The sequence below is a fragment of the Tachypleus tridentatus genome, chromosome 2 (genome assembly GCF_004210375.1).
Source record: "Tachypleus tridentatus isolate NWPU-2018 chromosome 2, ASM421037v1, whole genome shotgun sequence".
NCBI classification, from domain to species: Eukaryota; Metazoa; Arthropoda; class Merostomata; order Xiphosura; family Limulidae; genus Tachypleus; species Tachypleus tridentatus.
In genome coordinates this window covers 109616693-109640862 of record NC_134826.1, presented here as the reverse complement: position 1 = coordinate 109640862, position 24170 = coordinate 109616693, and the positions used below count along the sequence as shown (strand labels likewise).

The following is a 24170-nucleotide window of genomic DNA, read 5'->3' as shown; positions in this document are numbered from 1 at the left end:
ACAATAAACACTTGTAGCTGCAATACAATGTTCCAAAATAAAAACCCTATATTCCTTCAAAAATAATGATTTAATTTACACACAAAAAACTCCACATAAATTAGGTATTACTTGCCTGAAATAAGTATCGATGAATTTTTCATTCTTTTTTATAAGTAATATATCATAGTAATATCTTTAAAAATTACAAAGTAAATTTATTTGTTATTAGTACGCGAGAATTCAATAGGATTTTTGATATCATGTAAAGTTTACAAAAATTACATTTACAGTGATTGCGGATGAACTAACCGTATAAATTTCGAAAGTTATTTGTGTAAATATATTTTTATTTGAAGCTTGGGAATTAGAGATCTGAGGAAGTGCAGCAGCTCCTGTGAAACCCGGTATTTCAACACTAAAAGTATCTGCTGAGAAAAAAAGAAGTTCCAGTGAAAGTTCATGTTGCAATTTTCTTTTAACTGTCGCTTGCTAAACTTCTATTTTGCAATATGTCCTGTTCTTCTCCTTTCATATGAAATATAATTTTTAAAGTAACAACGTTTTCAAACCAATAGCTTTGTTTCGATTAACTAAATAGTCTTCGTTAAATATAATAGCATTCTTTGAAAGTTACTGCCAAGTCTTCTTACCTTAAGCATTGCTATGCACACGCAAACACTTTGTCACTAAACTTTGCTCCGACATCTATTTTTCTATTAAAGTAAAATCTATCAGTACTACAAATATACAGTCATGTGAAAAAGTGAGGACACCCTATGAAAGCCTGTGTATTTTTGTAACATTTTTGGATATATAGATATTTAATCTCAATTTTAACAATGCTGAGATATTACAGGTATATAACTAAACAATTAAAACAGAAGAAAACACTTTTCAAGATCTTCTGTAAATGTAATTCTACAAAAAATGCATATTCTAACTGAGGAAAAAGTTAGGACACTCCCACATTTATTCCCACTTAAAATGGCTCAACTCACACACAGGTGTATCACAACAGGTGCACATGATTAGAAGATCGTTACTCAGCATTTTGAATGAGACTTGCCCTATTTAAACCTCAGACATTTAGTTTGGTGTGCTCCTGACTGCTGTAGTGAGAGTGAGCACCATGGTGAGAGCAAAAGAACTGTCTGAGGCCTTCGGAAAAAAAAAATTGTAGCAACTTATGAGTCTGGTAAGGGATTTAAAAAGATCCCAAAATATTTTGAAATCAGCCATTTCACTGTCCGAAAAATAGTCAACAAGTGGAGAGCTTTCAAAACAACTGTCAACATGCCCAGGTCTGGCGTCGAGAGCAGACCGCAAGATATTAAAAGAGGTCTCCAAACACCCTAACATGTCATCAAGGAACCTACAGCAGGATCTGACTACTGTTGATGTGAAAGTGCATGCCTCTACAATCAGAAAGAGACTGCAGAAGTTTAACTTGCATGTGAGGTGTGCAAGGAGGAAACCTTTGCTCTCTAAGAGAAACATCAAGGCCAGACTGAAGTTTGCCAGAGAGAATGTAGACAAAGATCAGGACTTCTGGAATAATGTTTTTTTGGACAGATGAGTCCAAAATTGAATTATTTGGGCACCAGAACAGAGGACATGTTTGGCGTAAACCAAATACAGCATTCCAGAAAAAGAACCTCATACCAAGTGTAAAGCGTGAAGGTAGAAGTGTCATGGTTTAGGGCTGCTTTACTCCAGCAGAATCTGAACAGATCACAATCATAGAATCCACCATGAATTCTACTGTATATTAGAGGGTGCTCTTCAGGATCATGTGAGACCATCTGTTTGAAAATTAAAGCTGAAGCGGAACTAGACCCTGCAATACGACAATGACCCAAAACATACCAGTAAATCCACCAAAGACTGGCTGAAAACTAAGAAATGGAGAGTCCTGGAATGGCCGAGTCAAAGCCCAGATCTTAATTCCATTGAGATGCTGTGGGGTGACTTGAAACGGGCTGTACATGCAAGAAACTCCTCAAACATCTCACACCTGAAAGAATTCTGCATTAAAGAGTGGGGCAAACTTTCTTCAGACCGATTTCAGAGAGTGGTAGATGGCTTCAAGAAGCGTCTCACTGCAGTTATTTCAGCCAAAGGGTACTAGCTATTAGGGGGTAGGATGTCCTAACTTTTTCCTCAGGTGGAATATGCATTTTTGTAGAATTACATTTTTAGAAGATCTTGAAAAGTCTTTTCTTTAGTTTTCATTGTTTAGTTATATTCCTATAATCTCTCAGTATTGTTGAAATTAAGATTAAATATCTATATATCCAAAAATGTTACACAAAAACACAGGCTTTCATAAGGTGTCCTAATTTTTTCACATGACTGTAGTGTTCTTTTCGGACATCCTTCCTGATGTCAATAGCTTATTCAGTCATGTGTACCAGACTATTTCTCGTGCCTAGTTTTGATGATACTGGTATGCATGTTTATGAAAGGGATCCGCTAGTAGTGAACGACGTTACTTGATTGAAGAAATTTTATATGAAAAAAAAGTTCAAAGTTCTCGCAAATTGGAATTCACTTCTCTTCTTCTGAAGAACTGTTTTATAAATCAATTATCGTTCACCTGATGCTTTAATCATGCAGTTCTTTTATTCCATATACTCACAGGTTTGTTTCTCTGCATTTTGAAAGAAAAAATCTTTAGCCGGACTGGACTGACTCATCCTCTGACCTAAAGTAAAATAAAACTTGTCAATATTTAATTATAATTTTTAAAAATATCAGCAGATTAAATCTAGTTGATAACCGTCATCAAATTTTGACTGATTCTTAATAAAAAGCCGTCGACTGGTATAAGGTCATTCTAAAATAAAAAAATCGGATCGTGCTAAATGACTCAAACAAACATTTACTATTTTATTATTTTAAACCCCTGTTTGCTGATTTGGACAAATAAATAATTTTCTATTCTCCGGTTAAATTAGTTGGATGTAAAATGTTAAAATATTAAATATATTTTTAGTCAATGAACTATCAACTAATTATCATCACATTCAGGTAAAAAGAATAGTCTGATAAAACGTTAAGCCAAATCATGGGATTTTTCATTCAGTTGTTTAGTTATGTTAATATAATTATTAAATTATATGAATAATACTTAAAACATTTTATGTATATATAAAAAGAAATATATGAGTTAATTTCAGGAAGATATATATCTGCTTACTTTGATACGTTTTTCTTCTATAAAGATTGCTCAACAAAATATTTTTTGATCATGAATAAGTTTAAAATTCATGCTTGGAAAACAAAAATAGGTTTAAAAAACGATTAGTTCAAATAATGTCAAGCAATAGTGTTTTGAAGAATTAAGTAACATACCATTCTTAACTTTATTAAGTGAGTGCTTGAAGGTTACACGAGTGCTATCTGCGCCAGCTGTCCTTAATTTAGCAGCGTAAGAGTAGAGGGAAGGTAGCTGCTCATCACCATCCACCGCCAACTCTTAAGCCACTCTTTTACCAGCGAATAGTGGGAATAGTCACATTATAACGCCCCCACAGCTGAAAGGGCGAGCATGTTTGGTGTGACGGGGATTCGAACCCGTGACGCTTGGATTATGAGCCGAGTGCCTTACCCACCTGCTTATGCCGGGTCATTCATATGTGAGTACCTAGTTGTGTTTCGCGTAGTTCGCAGGTGTTTGATATAGTAGATTTTGTTCGCTCTCAAACAATCTAAGCTTCAGATACCTTATGTGTTTGTTTTCATAGCAAGATTGTTTTCGTATAAAATAAACCAAAGCTTGAGACTTACACGTGTTTCACTTATATTTCGGGAATGCTGTTAACACTTTTATAAAAACTCCATTTTCAGTTTTCGGATTAGGGTCTAACCTTATGTACGAAAAAAAACACTTATTGTAATTTGTGTTTAAGTTATAACTTAATAGCATGATCTGCTTATGCGTACAAAAATAAAATATAAATACGTATAATATAATAAATATAGTTCTTCTATAGCACAAACAATGTGTGATATATCTTGAAGAATTTAAAATAAAGAGTTTGGAATTACTCAAATTGTATCATTTTATTAAGGTAGTATAAAAGTGAACATACAGTTAGCTTAGCTCCTAAATCAACAAATAATATTATGTTTTCTATAACTGGGTGATAATTCATAATTGAATTAAAAGCTAAACTGACTATAATTAATACTAAAAGATAATATACAGCTTAGGGGGCGGTTGAGAAGGAGGAGGATGTGTTTTATTTTTTTTAATTGATGTTTTCTCTCAATCATCGATGAAGTGGCATGTTTTCAAACATTTATATTTAATTACAACTAATAAATAAATAAATAAATGCATCAGCTAAATAGACACAGGTTAAATTCGTTAGTTCATGTCGCTAGCACTAAATTTATTACTTATCGCAAAATATGCAAGGGGTAAAGTGTAGCTGTTGATCGTATTTGCTTGGTACTTGTATTGATATCACTAAATCCATCGTTCTTGACGCACCACTCAGCAATATACGCTTTATTTTAAACTCCAATTTAAATCAAATTTACATTTTTGATAATCAAGCATTCCAAAAGTAAACGATTCCTTTTCATATTCATATCGTCATGAAAAAGGAGGCTTGAATCGATTTTTTGTTGTTGGATAAGTATTGGAAATCGTGAAAAGTTTAATTTATTTGGAATTTTCATGTGGATCTATAATCAAAATTAAGACAAAACTATTGGATTAAATTTGCAACCCTGTTCTAAAGGTGCATAATATCCAAACATTTGTCATTTTAAGCTTCAAAAAGTGTAATAAACATTTATATACACTGCTGGCAAAAATATTGCAACTTGCAACTTCTCTCCAACTTGCCAGTGTAGTCAGCTGCTGTTTGACGCCCCTATATAACCTGAAGCTCCAATGTTCCATGGAAGGAGAATGCACCACAGATTATGATGGAACCCCCCCCCCACTATGTCGTGTAGAAAATATCTCCGGTGAGATATCTTTATCATACCAGGAACGTTGAAAGCCATTTGGACCATCTAGGTTTCTTTTTCTCATCAGAGAACAAAACCTTGTTCCACTTTTATACGTCCCATGTGTGGTGCTTTTCAGCAAAGTTTAACCGAACTGTTTCGTGGTGTGGAAGGAGGCGTGGCCTTTGAAGACGTTTATGGTTTTTAAATCCTTTCTCTCGAAGATGCCGTCTTATTGTTCTTGAACTGCATTCTGTGTCCGTAAGGGTCTTAATCTGGTTCGACGATCGGCTGGTGTCTTGCTGGACAACCCGTCAAATCCTCCTGTTCAACGTCGGCGAAATTTTCTTGGGCTCATCACTTGAGATTCTCGTACCGTATCCTTCGGGGTCTTTTAAGAAATTTGCAACAACAGTTTTACTACGCCAAATCTCACCACTGATGACACGTTGAGAGAGACCTTGCTTTTGCTGCTCGAGAATTCTGCCACGTTCAAACTCTGTCAACTTTTTAGCCTTTGCCGTGATTTTACTCAATGTAACACAGGAGATGTCAGTGAGAGATGTTGACAACGCTAATTCTGGAACACAAATGACTGAATTTCGTTACGTGATTACTGGTTAACGCTTCGTTTCAGTACGGTCTTAAACTTTTGACCAGCTAGTGTTTAGGTTAACTTCATAGTGTTCACATTTTCCCTATTAAATGCTAAAAAAAAACATTTTTATTTTCCCTTTTCTTATTTTCATCTTTCGAAGCTCTACTCAAATAAGTGGTTGAGTCTAACAACGCAAAATGCATCTTTCTTTCTTTATGTTCATTGGTCTTAAGATTTTGGCCAGCAGTGTATATAGGTAGGAGGTTTGAATTTCACGTAGTGTTACACGAGAGATTTCTGTGCCAGTCTTTCATAATTTAGCAGTGAAAGACTAAAGAGAAAGCAACTATTATCTCCACCCACCGCCAACTCTTGGGTTAGTATTTTACCAAAACATAATGCAAGTGATCTTCATAATATAATGCCTCTAGAGGTTAAAGGTTGAGGGCCTTTGATGGGATGTTGTATTTGAAACCGTAGCCAGTACATTGGGAATTAAGCGTTCTAATCGCCGGGCTATGCTAGATCTACGTAACTACCCGCCTAACTAAAGAGGAAAATGAATACTTGTTTTGTTTATTTTCGTTTTATATGTTGGCAATAGAAGTACCGTTTTTTATACATATTTGAAGAAAAATATAATTGATTGTACATATTCGGTACCGTTTATTCCCATTTTAATAAACACAGATCTAATTGTATATTATATATCTTTTAGGTGTGTGATTAGTCTTTTTGCAAATAACTTCAGATTTTCTTCTGTTTGATGTAAGTTTCTGGAAACACAAAGAGCTTTGAGTTTATCGATAAAATATACTTGCATTTTATTACCGTGTTTAAAAATGCTTTTCTTGTCGTTGTAAGTTCCCAATCTTTATCTCTTTCTTGTGTTTCGTTGCACGCTTCTAAACGTCCAACTAAGCCTTACTATGTTAAAAAGCTTTGTTTGAAATACAAGTTTTGAAACTTTAATGTAATCGATATATATATATATATAAGTTTTAGAATTTTCTGCTAAATGGACTCAATCGTTGAAAATAAATCGTTTTTCCCGTCTGTTTTTTTTTTTTAAAGAACCAATCGTTTTAAAAATATTGAGTTTGTGTTCAATGTGTAAATGAGTGATTAATTAAACTCTATCGTGTACTTCACGTGTGTGGCTGGAAGCAACGTTAGTTCACAAATCTGAAAATTCTCTTCGTTTCTGTTGTACGGTTGTTTTTCGTTATTACTGCCCCCCACGCTAGTACAGCGGTATGTCTCCGGATTTACAACGCTAAAATCAGGGGTTCGATTCCTCTGGGGGGGCTGAGTAGATAGCCCGATGTGGCTTTGCTATAAGAAAAACACACACACACTTCATTATTAGTTCGTTAGAGTTGTTGGCTGTAACCAGAAGTATACCAATCATAGATATAAGAATATATTCGCATATTTAATGCAGTTTTTCCTAGTATACTGTACAGAAAATGTTTGGAATACTTTGTTGGATTTTTTTCCGTAGTATCTTTATACTCAACATGAAAGCGATCTGTATTCAGTGAGTATAATACGTATTTTTGAACCTTTTACTCATACAATGGCTACCCCAGCATACAATATTCGTATTTAACAGATAAGTAGTAAATAGACTATATATATGGAAAATTATAAGAAAGTTTCAGTTTGGGGTTCTCTCTAATGGAATGCTTTAATGATTATTTATATAAAAAAAAAATTGAAGTATATTCTTAGAATATAAGAATCCACAAAATATTTTCCAGAGAATTTTACATAGTGTTCATTTGGGTAATACCACATCACGTGCCTAGTGTAGTACTGAAATATTTGTATGCATGGTGAAATAGGATTAATTAATCTTTCAAGAGGATTCATCAGGTTACAGCAAACACTTTTAACTCGCGGTTGACATTCTTGTTCTGGCCCGGCATGGCCAAGCGTGTTAAGGCGTGCGACTCGTAATCCGAGGGTCGCCGGTTTGCACCCCCGTCGCGCCAAACTTGCTCACCCTTTCAGGTGTGGAGGCGTTATAATGTGACGGTCAATCCCACTATTCGTTGGTAAAAGAGTAGCCCAAGAGTTGGCGGTGGGTGATGACGACTAGCTGCCTTCCCTCTAGTCTTACACTGCTAAATTAGGGACGGCTAGCACAGATAGCTCTCGAGCAGCTTTGTGCGAAATTCAAAAACAAACAAACAAACATTCTTGTTCTATATCTTTTTAACAGGCGCAACTTAAAAAACCACGCGTAATCAATTTTTTATTGTTATATATTCTTCCTCATTCGAGACTAATAAATTTGACTGGAATCTTATTATTATTATGGAAAAAGTTGAGAAATTTTGTGATTTGTTTTTTTTTCATTAACTACTATAAAGGCACAAAAGAATGTATAAGGGTTGATCTAAGTTACTAGCCTAGTAGTACAATAGTACTTGTAAAATAACGTGGAAAATGATTTTTTTATACTCATATGCTACTCATTTAACCTATATGTTACTCCTGTGGAGTAAGTTGAATGTAAAGGAAAACAGGTCTTGCTTAAAATAGGAACTGGTTTTATACATTTTTACAGTGCAGAGCTACCACTAAGAGAAAACGTGCACAAAATTAGTGCAAACAAATTAATCATTAAAGACAATTGTTTCTAGTAGCTAGGGTTCCGTGTTGTATTTTAACGTTTAATATAATTATTTGTGTGTGTGTGTGTTTATGGTTACTCTTCATATTTTTAAAATTTCTTATCCCCACACTGAACAATCTTGAACTACATCGTTTTTTGTACATGTTTCAACGTAAAAAAGTTACGTTTATAAGAGTGTTACGTAAAAGTGATTTTATTTCTGATTAGAACCTTGACAATTTATTAGGTTACACTTATATTTGCAGTGTTGTTACTTTGGGTTACTAACAGACTTACTTCTGTTAGGATCTCTACAGTTTAGTTGATTACATATATCAAAGAAGTGTTTTTACTTCTGTTAAAGTGTCTATAATTTAGGAGGTTACCTATATGTGAGAATTTTTTTTTTTTTGTGTGTTGAGAAAATATCTATAATAAAACTCTGCGTCAGTTATTCATATACGAAATATTTATTCTCTGTGCAGAACTCTAACAATATATGTGATAACATATTGTGATACATGTTTCTAATTCCGTTCAGGAACCTTAGAGTGTGATAGAGTACCTACAAGTGAGACATATTTCTTTATGTCATGATACACACTGGCGTTGAAGTTCACGTATAAGTGAGATTTGTGTGTTTGAACGTCTACTTTGTCTTCGTATAAAATGGTATGTTTTCCGTACGTTAAGTGGACTGATTCGTCTCTGAACGCCTTGTAGAAAGTAACTTACAAAGTGAAAAATGTTTTAAGAAAGAGCATATCTTAAGAATTTTGTTTAAAAAGCATTAACTAAATTACAAGGATGTTTTTGAAATTATGAAGATTTGTTTTCAAAGTCAAGGTTTGAAATCTTATAGAACATTACTGTAAGTTTGGTTTTGTTTGAAAACTTAAAATTGTCTCTGTCGCTATATTTTTGTTATTAAATATTTATTATATATTTATTACTATCACTAACACAAAAATAATGTTCAATATTGCTCTAGGCCTATCGTGGCCTACAAGTTAGCATTGCATGAATGTGAATTCGAGAACGGTGCCACAAATAAAGTCCGTTCTTTTGAGCAGTGGGTGCGCTATAAAATTGTCGGTAATATTAATTTATTCGGTTAGACAGTCATAATTCAAGAATTGGCGGTGAGTGCTGCTTTTCTGCTACTGTATTAGCTCAAAATTGGTGCCGTCTAATTGCAGATAGCCCTTTATGTAGCTTTGCACAATTATTTTAAAACAAACAAAAAATCCGCAAGTTTTAGATCTTTGTGAAGGTAAGACATTCGCCCTTAAGTTGTGAGAGTTAAGACCTAAAATTATTCTGAATTTTATTAAACTTTGATAAGTGTCCTCTTTACATTACACTGAATAATTTTCTACTTCCTTGTCCTTTTTATTACAATTTGAAATGATGACAAAACTAAACCTTTTGAATAAAAATTGTGAATGTAAACTTTCAAACAAACATAATATTATAGCAGTATTATACAATATTGCAAGTTACGTAACTCCACTTACAATTGGACTTTAAATGAATAAAATGTAAAATAACCGTGATTAAAATTTTTGAGATAAGTTGTTTTATTTTTTCAAGAGAAGGCGTTATAACTGTGTTTCTATTCTTTCTGTTTCTTATTACTCATCGAAAATGGAGATCAAAGAGTCAAATGTTAAACAAGCTCTAACGGTAGATGTAATACATGTTTCAAATAATCCATTTTGTTCTGACCTTAGAAACTTCTTACCTAGTTTTGCTAATACACGAGAGCCAACGGCATTTGGGTCAGTGTTAATATGTCGTGATGAATCAAATAGCCAAATACAACTCCCAAAATGTATAATTTTTAAAACGCATCTTAGAAGGAAGGATGCCTGAAAAAGCAGTAAAATTTTCAGTAACTTTCAAAGTGATGGTTTGATCTCATAACTGTGTATGGTGAATTATAAACCAATTCCATTTCTCATGAAAAATAAAGAAAAATAGAAATCCAAAAGTTTTTGACAAGCAGGTTAAAACAGCGAACTAGATTAATAGAATTTCAAAAAATTCATGGATATTCACTAAAATTCAAATAAGTTAAAACGATTGCAGTATATGATTAATGAAGGTGACTACCTAACGAGTAAGGTTTTATCAGTATTTGTAAATTGTAAGAGCTTTTCTTATTGTTCACTGTTGTATGTTGAATGTAATCCACAAAACATTTTCTCCGGTGGAATTCCCCCCTGGTATAGCACTAAGTCTCGGTGAACTCATGAAATAGCCCAATGTGGCTTTGCTATAAGAAACACACACTCCTCCTGTGGGTCAGCGGTAAGTTTAAGGACTTACAAAGGTAAAATTTGAGATTCAATTTACCGTGGTGGTAAAATGATAAATCGCATAGTTCACAACTTTGTGCTAAATGAAAAAAAAAAACAACTTAAATCCATAAACCTACAAATATAAAGAAGGTCAAAGAACTCGATAAATTTGATCTTGAAAACGAATAACCCATTTGTTGAAACGTCGTACATTTATAATAAAGATTTTTCATTACTCACTTAAGCCATCTTAGAACTCAAGGAAATATATATCAAACTTATGCTACTCCACTTTATAACACTTTTCTATTGAAGATCTGTTAACTGTAAACATTGAAAATTAAACGTTTTCTGGTGCTTTCTAGTTTTCTTTATAAATATTTGTGAAATGTGAAAGTATCTTTGTTTCACTTTACACGTTGTTTTGTTTATAAAGTTGCTCACATGACTCTTGAAGAGAGACTTGTTACACCACTCTTACAAAATCTACATTTTTATGGACATATCTGTCCAAAGTAACGGAATGAATATGTTATACATGCTTTGAAGTATTACAACTCATTTTAAATTATATACTAAAAATAATTCAATGTCATGTCCACGTAACAATAGGAAATTTGTTTTATTTCCTCCTTAACTTTTTTAAAAGATTATGCACTTTGTAATAGACATTATACGTGCGCTACACTAGCTTCAAATCAGTTTACTTTTCGTAACAGACCCAAAAACGTAAACATATTTATAGATTCATTTCACCGGCTAGGAAATAACTTTCTATCATTTTAATGCTTCAATGTTTCACTGCAAGCTTACTAAGCTAATTAACGGGTTCACCCGTATTTATAATCCTTGTTCTAATAATTCGCAAAGCTTCTCTTTCATTAATAATCCTGAATATTCTAAGATAACACACTCGTAATGTTATGAGCCCTCTAGTTAACATATAAATTACAAAATTGAAAATACAGCTTTTATCACCTCTCCCTTCCTGAGAGCTCCTCGAACAATACTAATTCCAAAATGAAACAATACACCAAACTTTATATTCACTACAGGTGATTTTCTTCATCTATTCCACATGAAGTATGAATCTTATTATTTAATAAAAATCATCTATGTGTTCATTGGTTTATTTATAGAAAGCCTTGACATATGATGATTGTTTGTTCTGATTTCTTAATGAAAGATGAAAAATCGTCCTCAGAAATGAAGAAAGAAGAGAGATTGATACAAATAGCAGTTGGACATAAAGATCCAGCAAAAGAGAAGTTGAATATTACTCTTAATGCAGGTGGCTTTTATGTATCTTATGTGGGAGTAATTGATATCAAAGAAGTATATATTTTTGGAACTGTTCTTATACAGAAACAGAGTTTTGAAGCCAGGTCAACTTAATGTAGCTTCATAGTCTACGAACAAGAAAATCCTTGTGCACTATATGATAATTATAATTACTATACCAAGGTTGAATGCCCAGTGGAAACAGAGATGACAGCTACTGTATAACCAAAAGTCAAAAAAACATATCTGCAATCAATAGCAATAGTTATTCATCTAGTGACTGTAACATAGTGGATCCATAAACTCCAGCATGTCATGAAAGGTTAATGTTTGTAAGAGTTCTCCTATAAATGAAGAATAAAGATGTTGTATATGACTTTAGTCAGAACAGACTTCAGTTGGCTTCTGATAATGTAAAAGGTGGCTATGCTGTAAATGCTGACCCCATTAGACTTTGTCAAGGTGACACAGTATTATTCAACAAAACGCCATGCCATTCATTTATCTTGGGTCTTTGAAGTGCAAACCATCACAATAATTTAGTGTAGTGTTTTAAAGAAATTCAAATTCCAGGAAGGGACCAGAGTTCTAGCTATATGTTTATTTACGTTTTTCAGATAGAGGTAATTGTGGGTTTAAATGATGACGTTCAGATAGGCCTAGAAGTTTTCTAATCTGATTTCAGATTTTATCTAGATTTTAAATATGAGCAACTAACTATAAATATTGTAGTGAGGTTTCCAAGAATATAATAGACTGAATTTGTTAGTGTTTTAGCCATCGCAGCAACTATTTTAAGAAAGTAAATTGATTTTATTTTATTCCTATATTTGCAAAAAAGTATGAACGTTATTTGTAATGTAAGTCTACAGTGACTTATGACAGTGTATAAATGTTCAAGCTTTTAGGAAGATTAAAAGAAATAATGAAGTAAATCGATACAAACATACTGATGCGCTATTCAAATAGATCTGTATGGTAGACAGAGGAAGGAGAAACAAAGTGTAAAAAAATGTGGTAGGGTTAAATAATTTTCAAAATATATCTGTTTGAACGTGTTAAAACTATAAAGGAATCACTACAAGTTGTCATCAGTACTTTCTTACTGAACAATCATTAAGGTGTTTACATTATTCTGCTAAACTCGGAAAAAACTGATATGTACGCAAAATAATGTAACACCATAGCATATAAGTTTCCAAAACCCTGATTTGTTATAAGCTTTCAAAGAAGATATTTGTCAAGACAGCCCCTTAATTGTTTTACTTAAAAAAAACTTTGTTTTTCGAATAACACAAGTGATATCATCTCAAGACACGTAAACAAAAAAAATAAATTCAAATATTATTAAACTTCGAACGATGAAAATCAATGAAAATATCAATTTACGACATTTTTATCATACAATTCACTAAGTATAATGTGTTTGTTTGTTTTTTTTAATTTCGCGCAAAGCTACACGAGGCCTATCTGCGCTAGCCCTTCCTAATTTTCTAGTGTAAGACTAGAGGAAAGGCAGTTAGTCATTACCACTCACCGCCAACTGTTGGGCTACTCTTCTACTAACGAATAGTGGGATTGATTGGCACATTATAACGCCCGCAACCCTCAGTTTACGAGTCGATTGCCTTAACCACTGGGCCATGCCGGACCTTTCAATAAGTAAAACTGTCATATTCAAAATTTGAAGTACGTTTTATTTAGAAATGAAAAGTGTAGAAAAGACTATAAATGAACATTAGCTATGAATTTTTAACAGAATTTTATGTGTGTGATCCAATCCCCCCAAAGCTGGATAGAAAGAAACCGAAATGATCAGTTAAAATAACCAAACTAAACCCAAATCATCAGTTGGAATAACCAAAATAACAACACTGATTTCACCCGAGTGAAATATCAACAAGCAATCTCGAAGTGACTTAATTGATTTTACAATAATATGTGTCAAGTTATTATTCATTGAGATCGGCCAGGATATTGTAATTTTTAACATATTTAAGTCACATTTAGTTTCAAATACTAAGAAGAAAGAAATAGTGTGATAATTAATTATATGGACATTCATAACCGTTTAAAATTTTACATTTCCTTTTTATTTCCTTTTACTTTTACACAGTGGCTGACTTTACTCAGCAGCTTTCCACTATTCACGAGCGCCACGCAGAAGACCTGCAATTATTGGTTGAGAATTTCCGGAAGCGGAATGCCGAACTCCGTAGAGAAAGGTAAGGAAGGTAGTGTACAAAAATATCGATATGTATCGGCAACATTTATCGTCCTAATTGCTGTGCAACATGTAAATTAAATAGTTCAAATTCTCGTTACACCAAACATGTTCACCCGTTCAGCCGTGGAGGCGTTATAAGGTGAGAGTCAATCCGCTATTCGTTGATAAAAAAGTAGTCCAAGAGCTGGCGGTGGATGGTGATGACTAACTACCTTCTCTCTAGACTTGCGCTGTTAAATTAGGGACAGCTAGCGTAGATAGCCCTCGTGTAGCTTTGCGCGAAATTCAAAAGCAAACAAACTTACATATACTTTTATCTAAAAATAGGTAAATATATGAAAAAATGAAAGAAGCCAAACAATCATTAATTCATAAATGATTTTATACCTGTTAGCGTGTCAGCCCCTAATACGTTCGTAGTATGTTGTCATGCTTTTGTACAATGATTTTAAAGTTCACGTGTTTAAAGACTGGCGAACGTAAACAACAAAACTAATACGATGTAAAATAAAAAGTATTGATTTTCAAAGATTTAAAAAAAGTTTTTGAGAGGCTCCTAAAATAATGTTTTTTACTTATTGTGACTTGTATTAATGAGTTTGTGTGTACCTTAGCTAGATAAATAGAATTTTAACAAGTTTTCAAATAAGTCTATAATTATTATTCATATGTAAACATTGAAGATTTTCAAATATCATTACATTTGTTTCGCTTCCAGCGAAATAAGAGGTATCCGAGATTTAGAAAATAGAATGAATGTAGATGTTACTAATAGTAATAAAAACCTATTAATGTTAATCATTTTCAAGTTAGTATTTAACAACTTAAAAGTCCTAAAACAGTTGATAAAACTTAACTGATAGACAAAAGGGAAGAGCGCTATAGCTAGTCAACAGCACCCACCGCCAACCCACGGGCTAGTCTAAATAATGTGACATAACTGTCACTCCTATAACGCGCCTAAAACTCCAAAGTACTAAGCACATTTTCGCAGCAACGAAACAAAAAACACGAGCCCTACGATTCACCTTCCGGGCAGAAACTATTATATCCTACAGACACACACACACACACACATATATATATATAGAGAGAAAGACATTTTGTTAATAATATTGATTGTAAACTGCCAACGATATTTAGATGTTACATCAGATCTCCCTGACAAAAAGCTAATAACGTAGGAGGCAATAAGTACTAGCAAGGAAATACTTCTATGTTTCAAATAAAACAATATCCAAAATAATAATTTCAAAATTCAAGAAACATAAAAATAAAATAAATATTGGCATAGTCTATTTTCTATATAAAAATATTTTGGAACATATTCTAGTAACCCTTAAATCTTCATACGCTGGAACTACTTTCAAGTCGTTTTCATTTCGCAATACAGATTATTCCAAACCTATGATTTGGGTTGATACAAACAATAAAATTTAGCGTTCGATTTCCCTCGATAGATCGACAGAAGGCATACATCCCCAATGTGTAGCGCTAGAACAAAAAACAAACAAACAAAAACAAAACACGCCTCCTGATGGCTTAAAATGAAAACCTCGTATGTATGAAACATCAGAAAGATTAAATGGAAAGAATGAGGCTGTTGAAAGTAATAGGATATTTACCTTCTGGAGGCTACTGGTAACATAAGTAAAGGAATTTTTTCTATCTCTTGAGAGGCAGTCAGTCTCTATATGAGGAATCAGTGCCCGTGGACGCAACCCTAGAATTGTCACCAGTATTCACCCTAACTCAACTAAGCAAAAAGTTATTAAAAAATATCTGAAGCTTTTTCTAACGTATCTTGACGTTTAGCTCCATAACTTTGGTATCAAGATTCGAAACTAATTTCTAAGTGATTTTAACCTTTCACTAAATTATTTGTAACTGTGAACCTTATAGACTAATGTACAACTATATTTTAATAAGAAGAAACATAGTATTATTTATTTATTCGTTTTTACCTTCGACGCACAAAAAACTGTTTTGTTATTTTTTATATAGAAGAACACTTTAACGTCTCGTTCAGTCCTCATTTTCAAGCAACTTTCACATCTTCTCTGACAACGGAAACTCAATGACAGTGAGATACGTTCTGTTTTTATTTTGTTTCACTGAAATGGATTGTAGTCGAGTCTACTTGCTGTTACACTAACATATAAGAAGATGGAAAACGTAACAAACATATATATATATATATATATATATATCTACGCAGAACAAGTTGCAATTATTAGATTAATATATTTATTGTAATATTCTGCTTAGTGTCAACGTGGCGTTTATTACTGTCATTATAATAAAATAGAATGACCTATTAAGTTTGAATTAGTGTTCTTAGTATAACTCGGGATATATTCAAAAGTACGACTATCATAAGAAGATTAGTGAAAATATATATACTCGAATCCTAGTTGAAAATTAAATAATGTGTATAAGTAAATCGTATTCTTCAAACAAAAATATCTAAACATGGAAATGTTCGGACGTGGTCAAATGGCTAGCGTGTCAGATTTTGAATACGGGTGACAATGCCGCAAAAATTCGCTCCACACTCTGGGCCAGGGTGCTTTAAGGAGGTGACACTCGATTACCGCTATTTGATTACAGTAACATAATAGTTAGGGCCAGATGGTTAATACACTCGACTCGTAATCCAAGTGTCGCGGGTTCGAATACCCTTCACATCAAACATGCTCGTCATTTCAGCCGTGGGGGCGTTATAATGTTACGATCAATCCCACTATTCATTGGTAAAAGAGTAGCCCAAGAGTTGGCGGTGGGTGGTAATGACTAGCTGTCTTCCCTCTAGTTTTACACTCAAAATTAGGGACGACTAGCGTAGATAGCTTTCATGTAGGTTTGCGCGAAATTCAAAAACCAAACCTCTCTGCTTTGTTAATTCAAGATTAAAACTGATTTGTGCAGGAGCTTTTGTGTAATTTTGCTCAAGATTCCAACGCAAATATCTTAAGTTAAATGGTATACATTAAAAGCATGTGAAAGGCAACACTGATTGTAATACCAACTATATAAATTCAAAAATAAAGTATTCTGAAAATCTTTTACGCGTCTTATTCCAAAGAGCTTATTTTTTCTTAACTTAGCGATTATAAAGTGGATTGATGATTTTATTACTAGAAGATATTTTCATCAAGTTAAATGAGCATTTTCTTATTCGATCTCTTTTGTGGCCAAAGTGCTATTTTTCTTGTAAATTCTTACTCGAGATATCGTAATTAACAACAGTCACTTTGATCATCTTTATATTATAAATAATGTTTAAGTTGTAATTTCTAATTATTAATAGTAAATTACAAGATCAATACGTGATTTCTGAAGATTGGATTCTTTATTTACATGACTCACGGCGAGCATATTTCGCACAAACACGTATAAAACTATTTGCAATTGATTACGTATGCTTAATAAATTTGAACTTGCCATATTTCTTTATTAATATGTAATCCTATATACAATATAATCCGTTAAAGCAAATGCAAGCAAGATTATGCTTCGAGCTTCGAACTGTTTTTATCACTCGGTAATGAATACTGTGAGTAGGCGTTGTTTAAGTTTTGACATTTCACTTGCTGGTCTAATAATGAATACTGCAGCATGCCAGGTGATTACTGGAATGAAGTCTGACGTTTGTTATCGTGTTTCATTTACAACGCTGTCCAATTTATTTTGTTTAAAATACACCAAACATAAAGTATGTAGTTCACATCCCAGGGTATGATTACATTTTTTATTTCTTGGATTATTTTAAAATGTAAAAGATACAATTCAGTTCCTGTTTTATCCTGGTGTATTGCCAAAATCCTTGTTTGATTATATTATATGAAGCGCTTGACATTTTAAAGACTAAATCATGGGTGACTTGAAAATTCTTAATATATTCTGTAAATACACTAATAAGAAATTGAGAACCTGTGCCTCAAAGTTTAATATATTTACTATTATGTCAGGTCAGTTACCGATGAATTTAATCGTAATATCTCATATTTCTGCTAGAGATAGAACAAACTGGTAACAAATATTTTTCATTTGTGTGATGCAATTTGTAACTTGTACCTTAGAAACTAAAAATTAAAAACAAATATAGCATTATCTTACGCACGAAGAACAGAGTAGAACTTTAATTCGAAAATACATCGACTCAACAAAGTTGATATTAGAAAGTGATCATGAATCTAACTTTTCAAATATAACTCGTGGATGTTGCAAATATAGTGAGAATGACGTATTATTACCTATTTTTGTTTGCTTTAACTGAGTTCTTACAGTTATACCTTCCAGAATAAATTAACCCTCTCCGCTTTAAGTACTGAGTTGCTTGAATTTCTTAATTAACAAGTTTGGTTGTCATATTATAGTATACATTTTAAACTCTTAACCCCCAATGGCACAGAGGTATGTATGTGGAATTACAACGTTAGAAACAGGGTTTTGACACTCGTGGTGTGCAGAATACAAATAGCCCATTATGTATCTTTGTGCCTAACTACAAAATAAAATATTATATTATTCAACAAAACTGTTTATAGCCTATGTCAAGTGTTTGTTATTTAAGCGCATAAACTACACATTGAACTATCTGTAATATGCCTATCGTAGGAATCGATTTCTCATTTTAAGAGACGAATCGGAGAAATAAAGATACATTTCATTGACATGGAAAAATACGAACTGAAATAGGCTGTCTCGCTCACAGAACTGTGAAACGCACTAACTTCACGTTTTCATTGCAGCACAAAATATTTCGCCTTTTCAAAGAATTTGAATATTGTGCTCGCCGCTTTTGCGCGTTTTACACATAACGTATTTAATACATTTAATACATAACATATTAGTACCAGCATGTATTGTTTGAATGTTCTGTTATCCTTGTAAATATTGTAATTTTTCCTCCTTGACGTTTAACATTCGATAAATATGGAATACTTTACAACCTTTCGGTCCAACCGTTAGTTAAACGCGTAGGCTCTAATTTATTTCTAGTATTTTGTATCATTAAAAATAAGCGAACAGAACTTTTTATTCTTATTGTATGATTTTTAAATATTGCCATAACAAGATGTTAAAGCGCTGGTAGTTCAAAGTTTACTAACATAACTAATGTTTCAAAATTATTTAAATTATCATAATTATATCTTAACATTGTCTGAACACTTAAGTAACATGTATGCTAATTGCATGTAGAGGTTAAGCTAAACTTATTTATTAGGGTTATATATAAAGCCGTAGGTGAAGATACCCGCGGCCCGGCATGGCCTAGCGCGTAAGGCGTGTGACTCGTAATCCGAGCTAAACATGCTCGCCCTCCCAGCCGTGGGGGTGTATAATGTGACGGTCAATCCCACTATTCGTTGGTAAAGAGTAGCCCAAGAGTTGGCAGTGGGTGGTGATGACTAGCTGCCTTACCTCTAGTCTTACACTGCTAAATTAAGGACGGCTAGCACAGATAGCCCTCGAGTAGCTTTGTGCGAAATTCCCAAACAAACAAAACAAACGAACAAGAAGATACCCGCTACTAACGATGGCACTAAGCTAATGAATCAAGAAACTTTTCTTACTATCAGTTCGATGTTATCTAACTGTTTACACCATCAATTATGCTGTGATTGCAGTTCATTTTAACTCCAAATATACTGAATAATAACTTAATCTGATTACTACTTTAAACATATATTTAAATCCGTGAATTGGTCATATGCTACTACTACTGATTAACCCGAGTTTTAAGTTTATATTAATTATGAAATTATTTTAATTTTAAGCAGGCTGTTGAGCTTGCTCGAGTTAAAAATGTATTCGCCTAGTCTTGAATAAGACCATTCCTCATCATCATATCGGCTAATATTATGAAATATACTCCGACAGGGCCCGACATGGCCAAGCGTGTTAAGGCAATGGACTCGTAATCTGAGAGTCACGAGTTCGAACCCTATCACACCAAACATGCTCACCCTTTCAGCCGGGGATGTTATAATGTGACGATCAATTCCATTATTCGTTACTAAAAGAGTAGCCCAAGCATTGGCGGTGGGTGGTGATGACTCGCTGCCTTCCCTCTAGTCTTACACTGCAAAGTTAGGGACAGCTAGCGGAGATAGCTCTCGTGTAGGTTTGCGTGAAATTCAAAACAAAAAACACTCCGATAGTTCAGTGACAAGTCAGATAGCCTATAATGCTAAAATTGGAGTTTTAGATCCGCTTACAGCACACAGAAAATCTACTGTTTAGTTTTGTGATCAACTAATTTAAAGAAATAAAACCAATAAGTTTTTTAAAGTTCTTTACAATGCTGTTATTTGTTAGCGTTATCTTTAGTGTTTATATATTACAATTTGGAGCAGAAGTTTCTAAACTCACTCCGCACAAGATCCGTCAGAACATTTCGTATTTTGACTGACCCCCAGTTCCTTACCAAACGAACCTATAAATACTGTGTACATTAATGGTATTATGTATTTGTTTTAACCAACTTATTCAGACCCTTGAGAAGATATTCAAATCACTTTTATATGCTGTTTTAGTTTGATTAGCAAGGTAGTGTAGAAGCTTGAGTACGCTTAGATAGCAAGGTTGTTTGCAATTAGGATAAGTTTAGTTAACAAAATTATGTAATTATTTGGGTTAGTTCAATTAGCAAGCTGGTTTGAAAGTTTGGTTTAGTTTAGTTAACAATGTGATGTAGTAGTTTGGGAAAAATAGGTTAGCAAGATGATGTGACATTTTGTGATAGTCTAGTTAGCAAGATGGTGTAACAACTTAGGAAGGTGGCTTAGCTATTTGGGTAAGTTTAGTTAATATGATATTGTAGCAGTTTGTGTAAGTTTAGTTGGTAAAGTGATGTAGTTAAGTTTTTTTGATGATTTTAGTCAGTAATGTGGCGAAGCTATTTCAGTAAGTTTAGTTAGCAAGTTGTCTTAGTTCTGTAAGTTTTTTTACTAAGGCGATTTATCTTAGCTATTCGGGTAAGTTTGCACAGCAAGGTTGTGTATCACAGCGCTTTAATTGGCAATCAACTATATTAATAAATTTTGTTTGCATGTAACTGTAGTCAAGCTGATTGTTTAAATATAGTTTGTAAAGTAGCTAAGCTGTTTGGCTTAGTTTACTGTGGTAAGTGAAGTCAGTAAGGTGGTGTAATTGTGCTTTTTAAGCATAATTTAATTAATAAGGTGGTGCAGACACAATGTGGTTAGTAAGATGATGTAACTTTGACAACGCCTAGGTAGAAGAGTGGAAATGTACTGGGTAATTTAGCGTGATATCACCATACGCTCAACAATACTAGCTGAATTTAATGTGAAATTGCAATACGTTCAGTAACACTAAGTGATTTTTTTTGTTTTTGAATACCGCGCAAATGTACACGAGGGCTATCTGCGCTAGCTGTCCCTAATTTAGCAGTGTAAGATTAGAGAGAAGGCAGCTAGTCATCACCACCCACCGCCAACTCTTGGGCTACTCTTTTACCAACGAATAGTGGGATTGATCGTCACATTATAACACCCCCACGGCTGAAAGGGCAAGCATGTTTGTTGTGACAAGGATTCGAACCCGCGACCGTCAGATTACGATTCGAACGCCTTAACCCACCTGGCCATGCCAGGCCTGCACGAAGTGAATTAAATGTGGTGTCATGATACGTCCCAGAACACTCTAATAGGTGCATGACATGTGTGTGCTTTCTATAATAAAATAAGCAAATGTGTAGTAAATATAAGCAAATTATAGTATAATGTATGTATGACGAAAAGAACCTTCTTCTAATTCCATGAATCTATCATATAGTATATCAAGTAAACAATAAGTCTAGTTACGATGTACTTCTGTATCTAAATGGCTGTGACCCTTGATTTGTTGGCAATAAAACGTTTGTAACTTCAGTCTTGGTAATTCATTTATCCTACCGTGTTTCTCCGAAAATAAGACAGGGCTTATATTAATTTTCACTCCAAAATATGACACTAGGGCTTATTTTCGGGGGATGTCTTATTTTGATATATTAAAAAAATGAAGTTACAAAGTAAAACTATTAAACTAACCATTTAAAATAAACTATTATTAAACTATTAAACTAACTGATTAATACTTAAACAAACTAATTAACTAACTATTAAACTAATTAATAAATTATTTTTTTTATTTCTTTCCTCTTCCTGCCACTCTTAATTAGGGCTTATTTTAAGGGTAGGGCTTATATTAAAACTATCCCCAAAAATCACACTAGGTCTTATTTTATGGGTAGATCTTATTATCGGAGAAACACGGTAGTTATCCTGACAACACTTTAGGAATTAAGATTTATGTACGAGACACTACGACAAGTTATGGGCCTTATAAATAGCTAAAGTTATTGAAGCTATCGTTGGGTGTTAGCAGATAAAGCTAGACTTCACTTATAATACGGTATATAATATTTTCAAAAATTATTTCAGTCCTTTTAGAACTAGGAATAGGGCTGTATCTAACATAAAGCCTATTAGGTATTGTAATTATCTCAGTTCACAGAGAATATTTTAAACCACAACCTGGTTTCACTAACTATACACTGACTGTTCCAATAGAGTTAATTTTTCTAGTTACTTCCTATTGATCAAATAAATATACTTTCCTATCATTAATTTATAAATCAGAGAAAACCGTTGATGAAAGTTTCTGATTTCTTAATATCTGGTGCAGTTGTTTTATAAATGTTTAGTCATAGTAAATTCGATGTAATTCGATAGTTTGTAAAAAAAAATATATATATTTATTATGCATATTTATTTTAGTATACTTAGCTACTGTATATGTAGATTTTACCAAAATAAACTTATTGATATGTTTTCAATCTGAAATATCCTTGCATCAGAGCAAGAATTTTGAATCATTTTGTTTTGTGTCTAATTACTCTTAACAAATATTCCTTTTCTTATTCGAATGTTTAGATTTAAATTGTTTACTTTTAGTTTATTATACGTAAATCAAATGCAAGTCATTAATCAGGTTAACTGTTTACTGTGATGGGACATCAGAATGAAAATATTTCATACACCCACAAAAAGTTTCTAAAGCAAATATAGTGATGTTGTACATCACCTGAATTGAATCAAATGTCAACAAAGAATATTGCTCAATACGTTTCAAACTTTCATACAACAATATTTTTAAATCAAAATAATTGAATTGAAGTAATGCTAGCAATCGATGCAAACATTTTAACCAAGTAGTGGCAGTACAATAGTATTGGAGATTAAATGCAAAATACAGTTCGTTTAAGTTAAGTGTTTGCAATTATTTTTTTATTTTCATGTATATCCTTCACTGGTACAGTGGTAAGTCTACGGATTTACAACGCTAAAACCAGAGGTTCGATTTTTCTCGATGGATACAGCAGATACCCCCATGTGATGTTTTTACGTACCTGCCTGGATAAATTGCATCACTAGAGTGAACATTATTTTTTTGTAACCAGCTTTCGACCCACATTATCAACTAACATTAGGCTTAATGAAAAATACAAATGTACAGTTCCAATTATAAACGTTTAAACACGAACTGATATTGTATTTATTTTACACATTTCTTTTCGTTTTCACCAAAGGCAAACTTGAAAATATCAATATGACTTTGTTGAAAAGTAAAAGAAATTTTTAAGACATGTAACATAGTAGTTTACATGTAAATATCACATTGTAATTTAAATTCATAGTATAACATGTGGGATTTTTTCGTATTAAAAATGAAAGCTGTCATTCCAAATGGAAGTTATATCTAGGACGAGTACTCACTTAAGCTATTTTCCAAGACTACACTTTTATTTTGTTTTAATTTCGTATATGTATATATTGTTTTGCATTGCCAAAAATGGTTTTACTCGTCAGTGATTTTTAACTTTAGTTCTCTGCAACTTTTGTCAATACAGACGATATACTGATATTCCAGACAGTTGGTTTTGTATCAGGTAGGCAATATCACTGCCTGTGTAGGAATGGCTTGGATTATTTATCGAAACGTTGTTTTAAATATCTCTTCAATTGGTCATCAGATCTGTACGATACTTTACAATGTTTTGTTTAGAAGATGGTGTTATGGGGACTGTTTCACAGTTGTAAATATTTTTGCGTCTGTGAGTTACTTTGTATATTATACTATTCTGGTGTAGCAGTGGTTTTAATGGTTTAACGTTCATGA

The 24170-nt window shown here is 33.1% G+C and overlaps 1 protein-coding gene across 2 annotated transcripts in view; it reads left to right on the top strand.

Annotated features, from left to right (window-relative positions):
- LOC143244822 (uncharacterized) overlaps positions 1 to 24170 on the top strand; it is a 171108-nt gene that overhangs the window by 65067 nt on the left and 81871 nt on the right. For both annotated transcript variants that reach the window (XM_076490198.1, XM_076490199.1), the window contains exon 2: positions 13869 to 13977. In XM_076490198.1, the coding sequence (XP_076346313.1) occupies positions 13869 to 13977 (109 nt within the window). The remainder of the gene's footprint in view (positions 1 to 13868; positions 13978 to 24170) is intronic.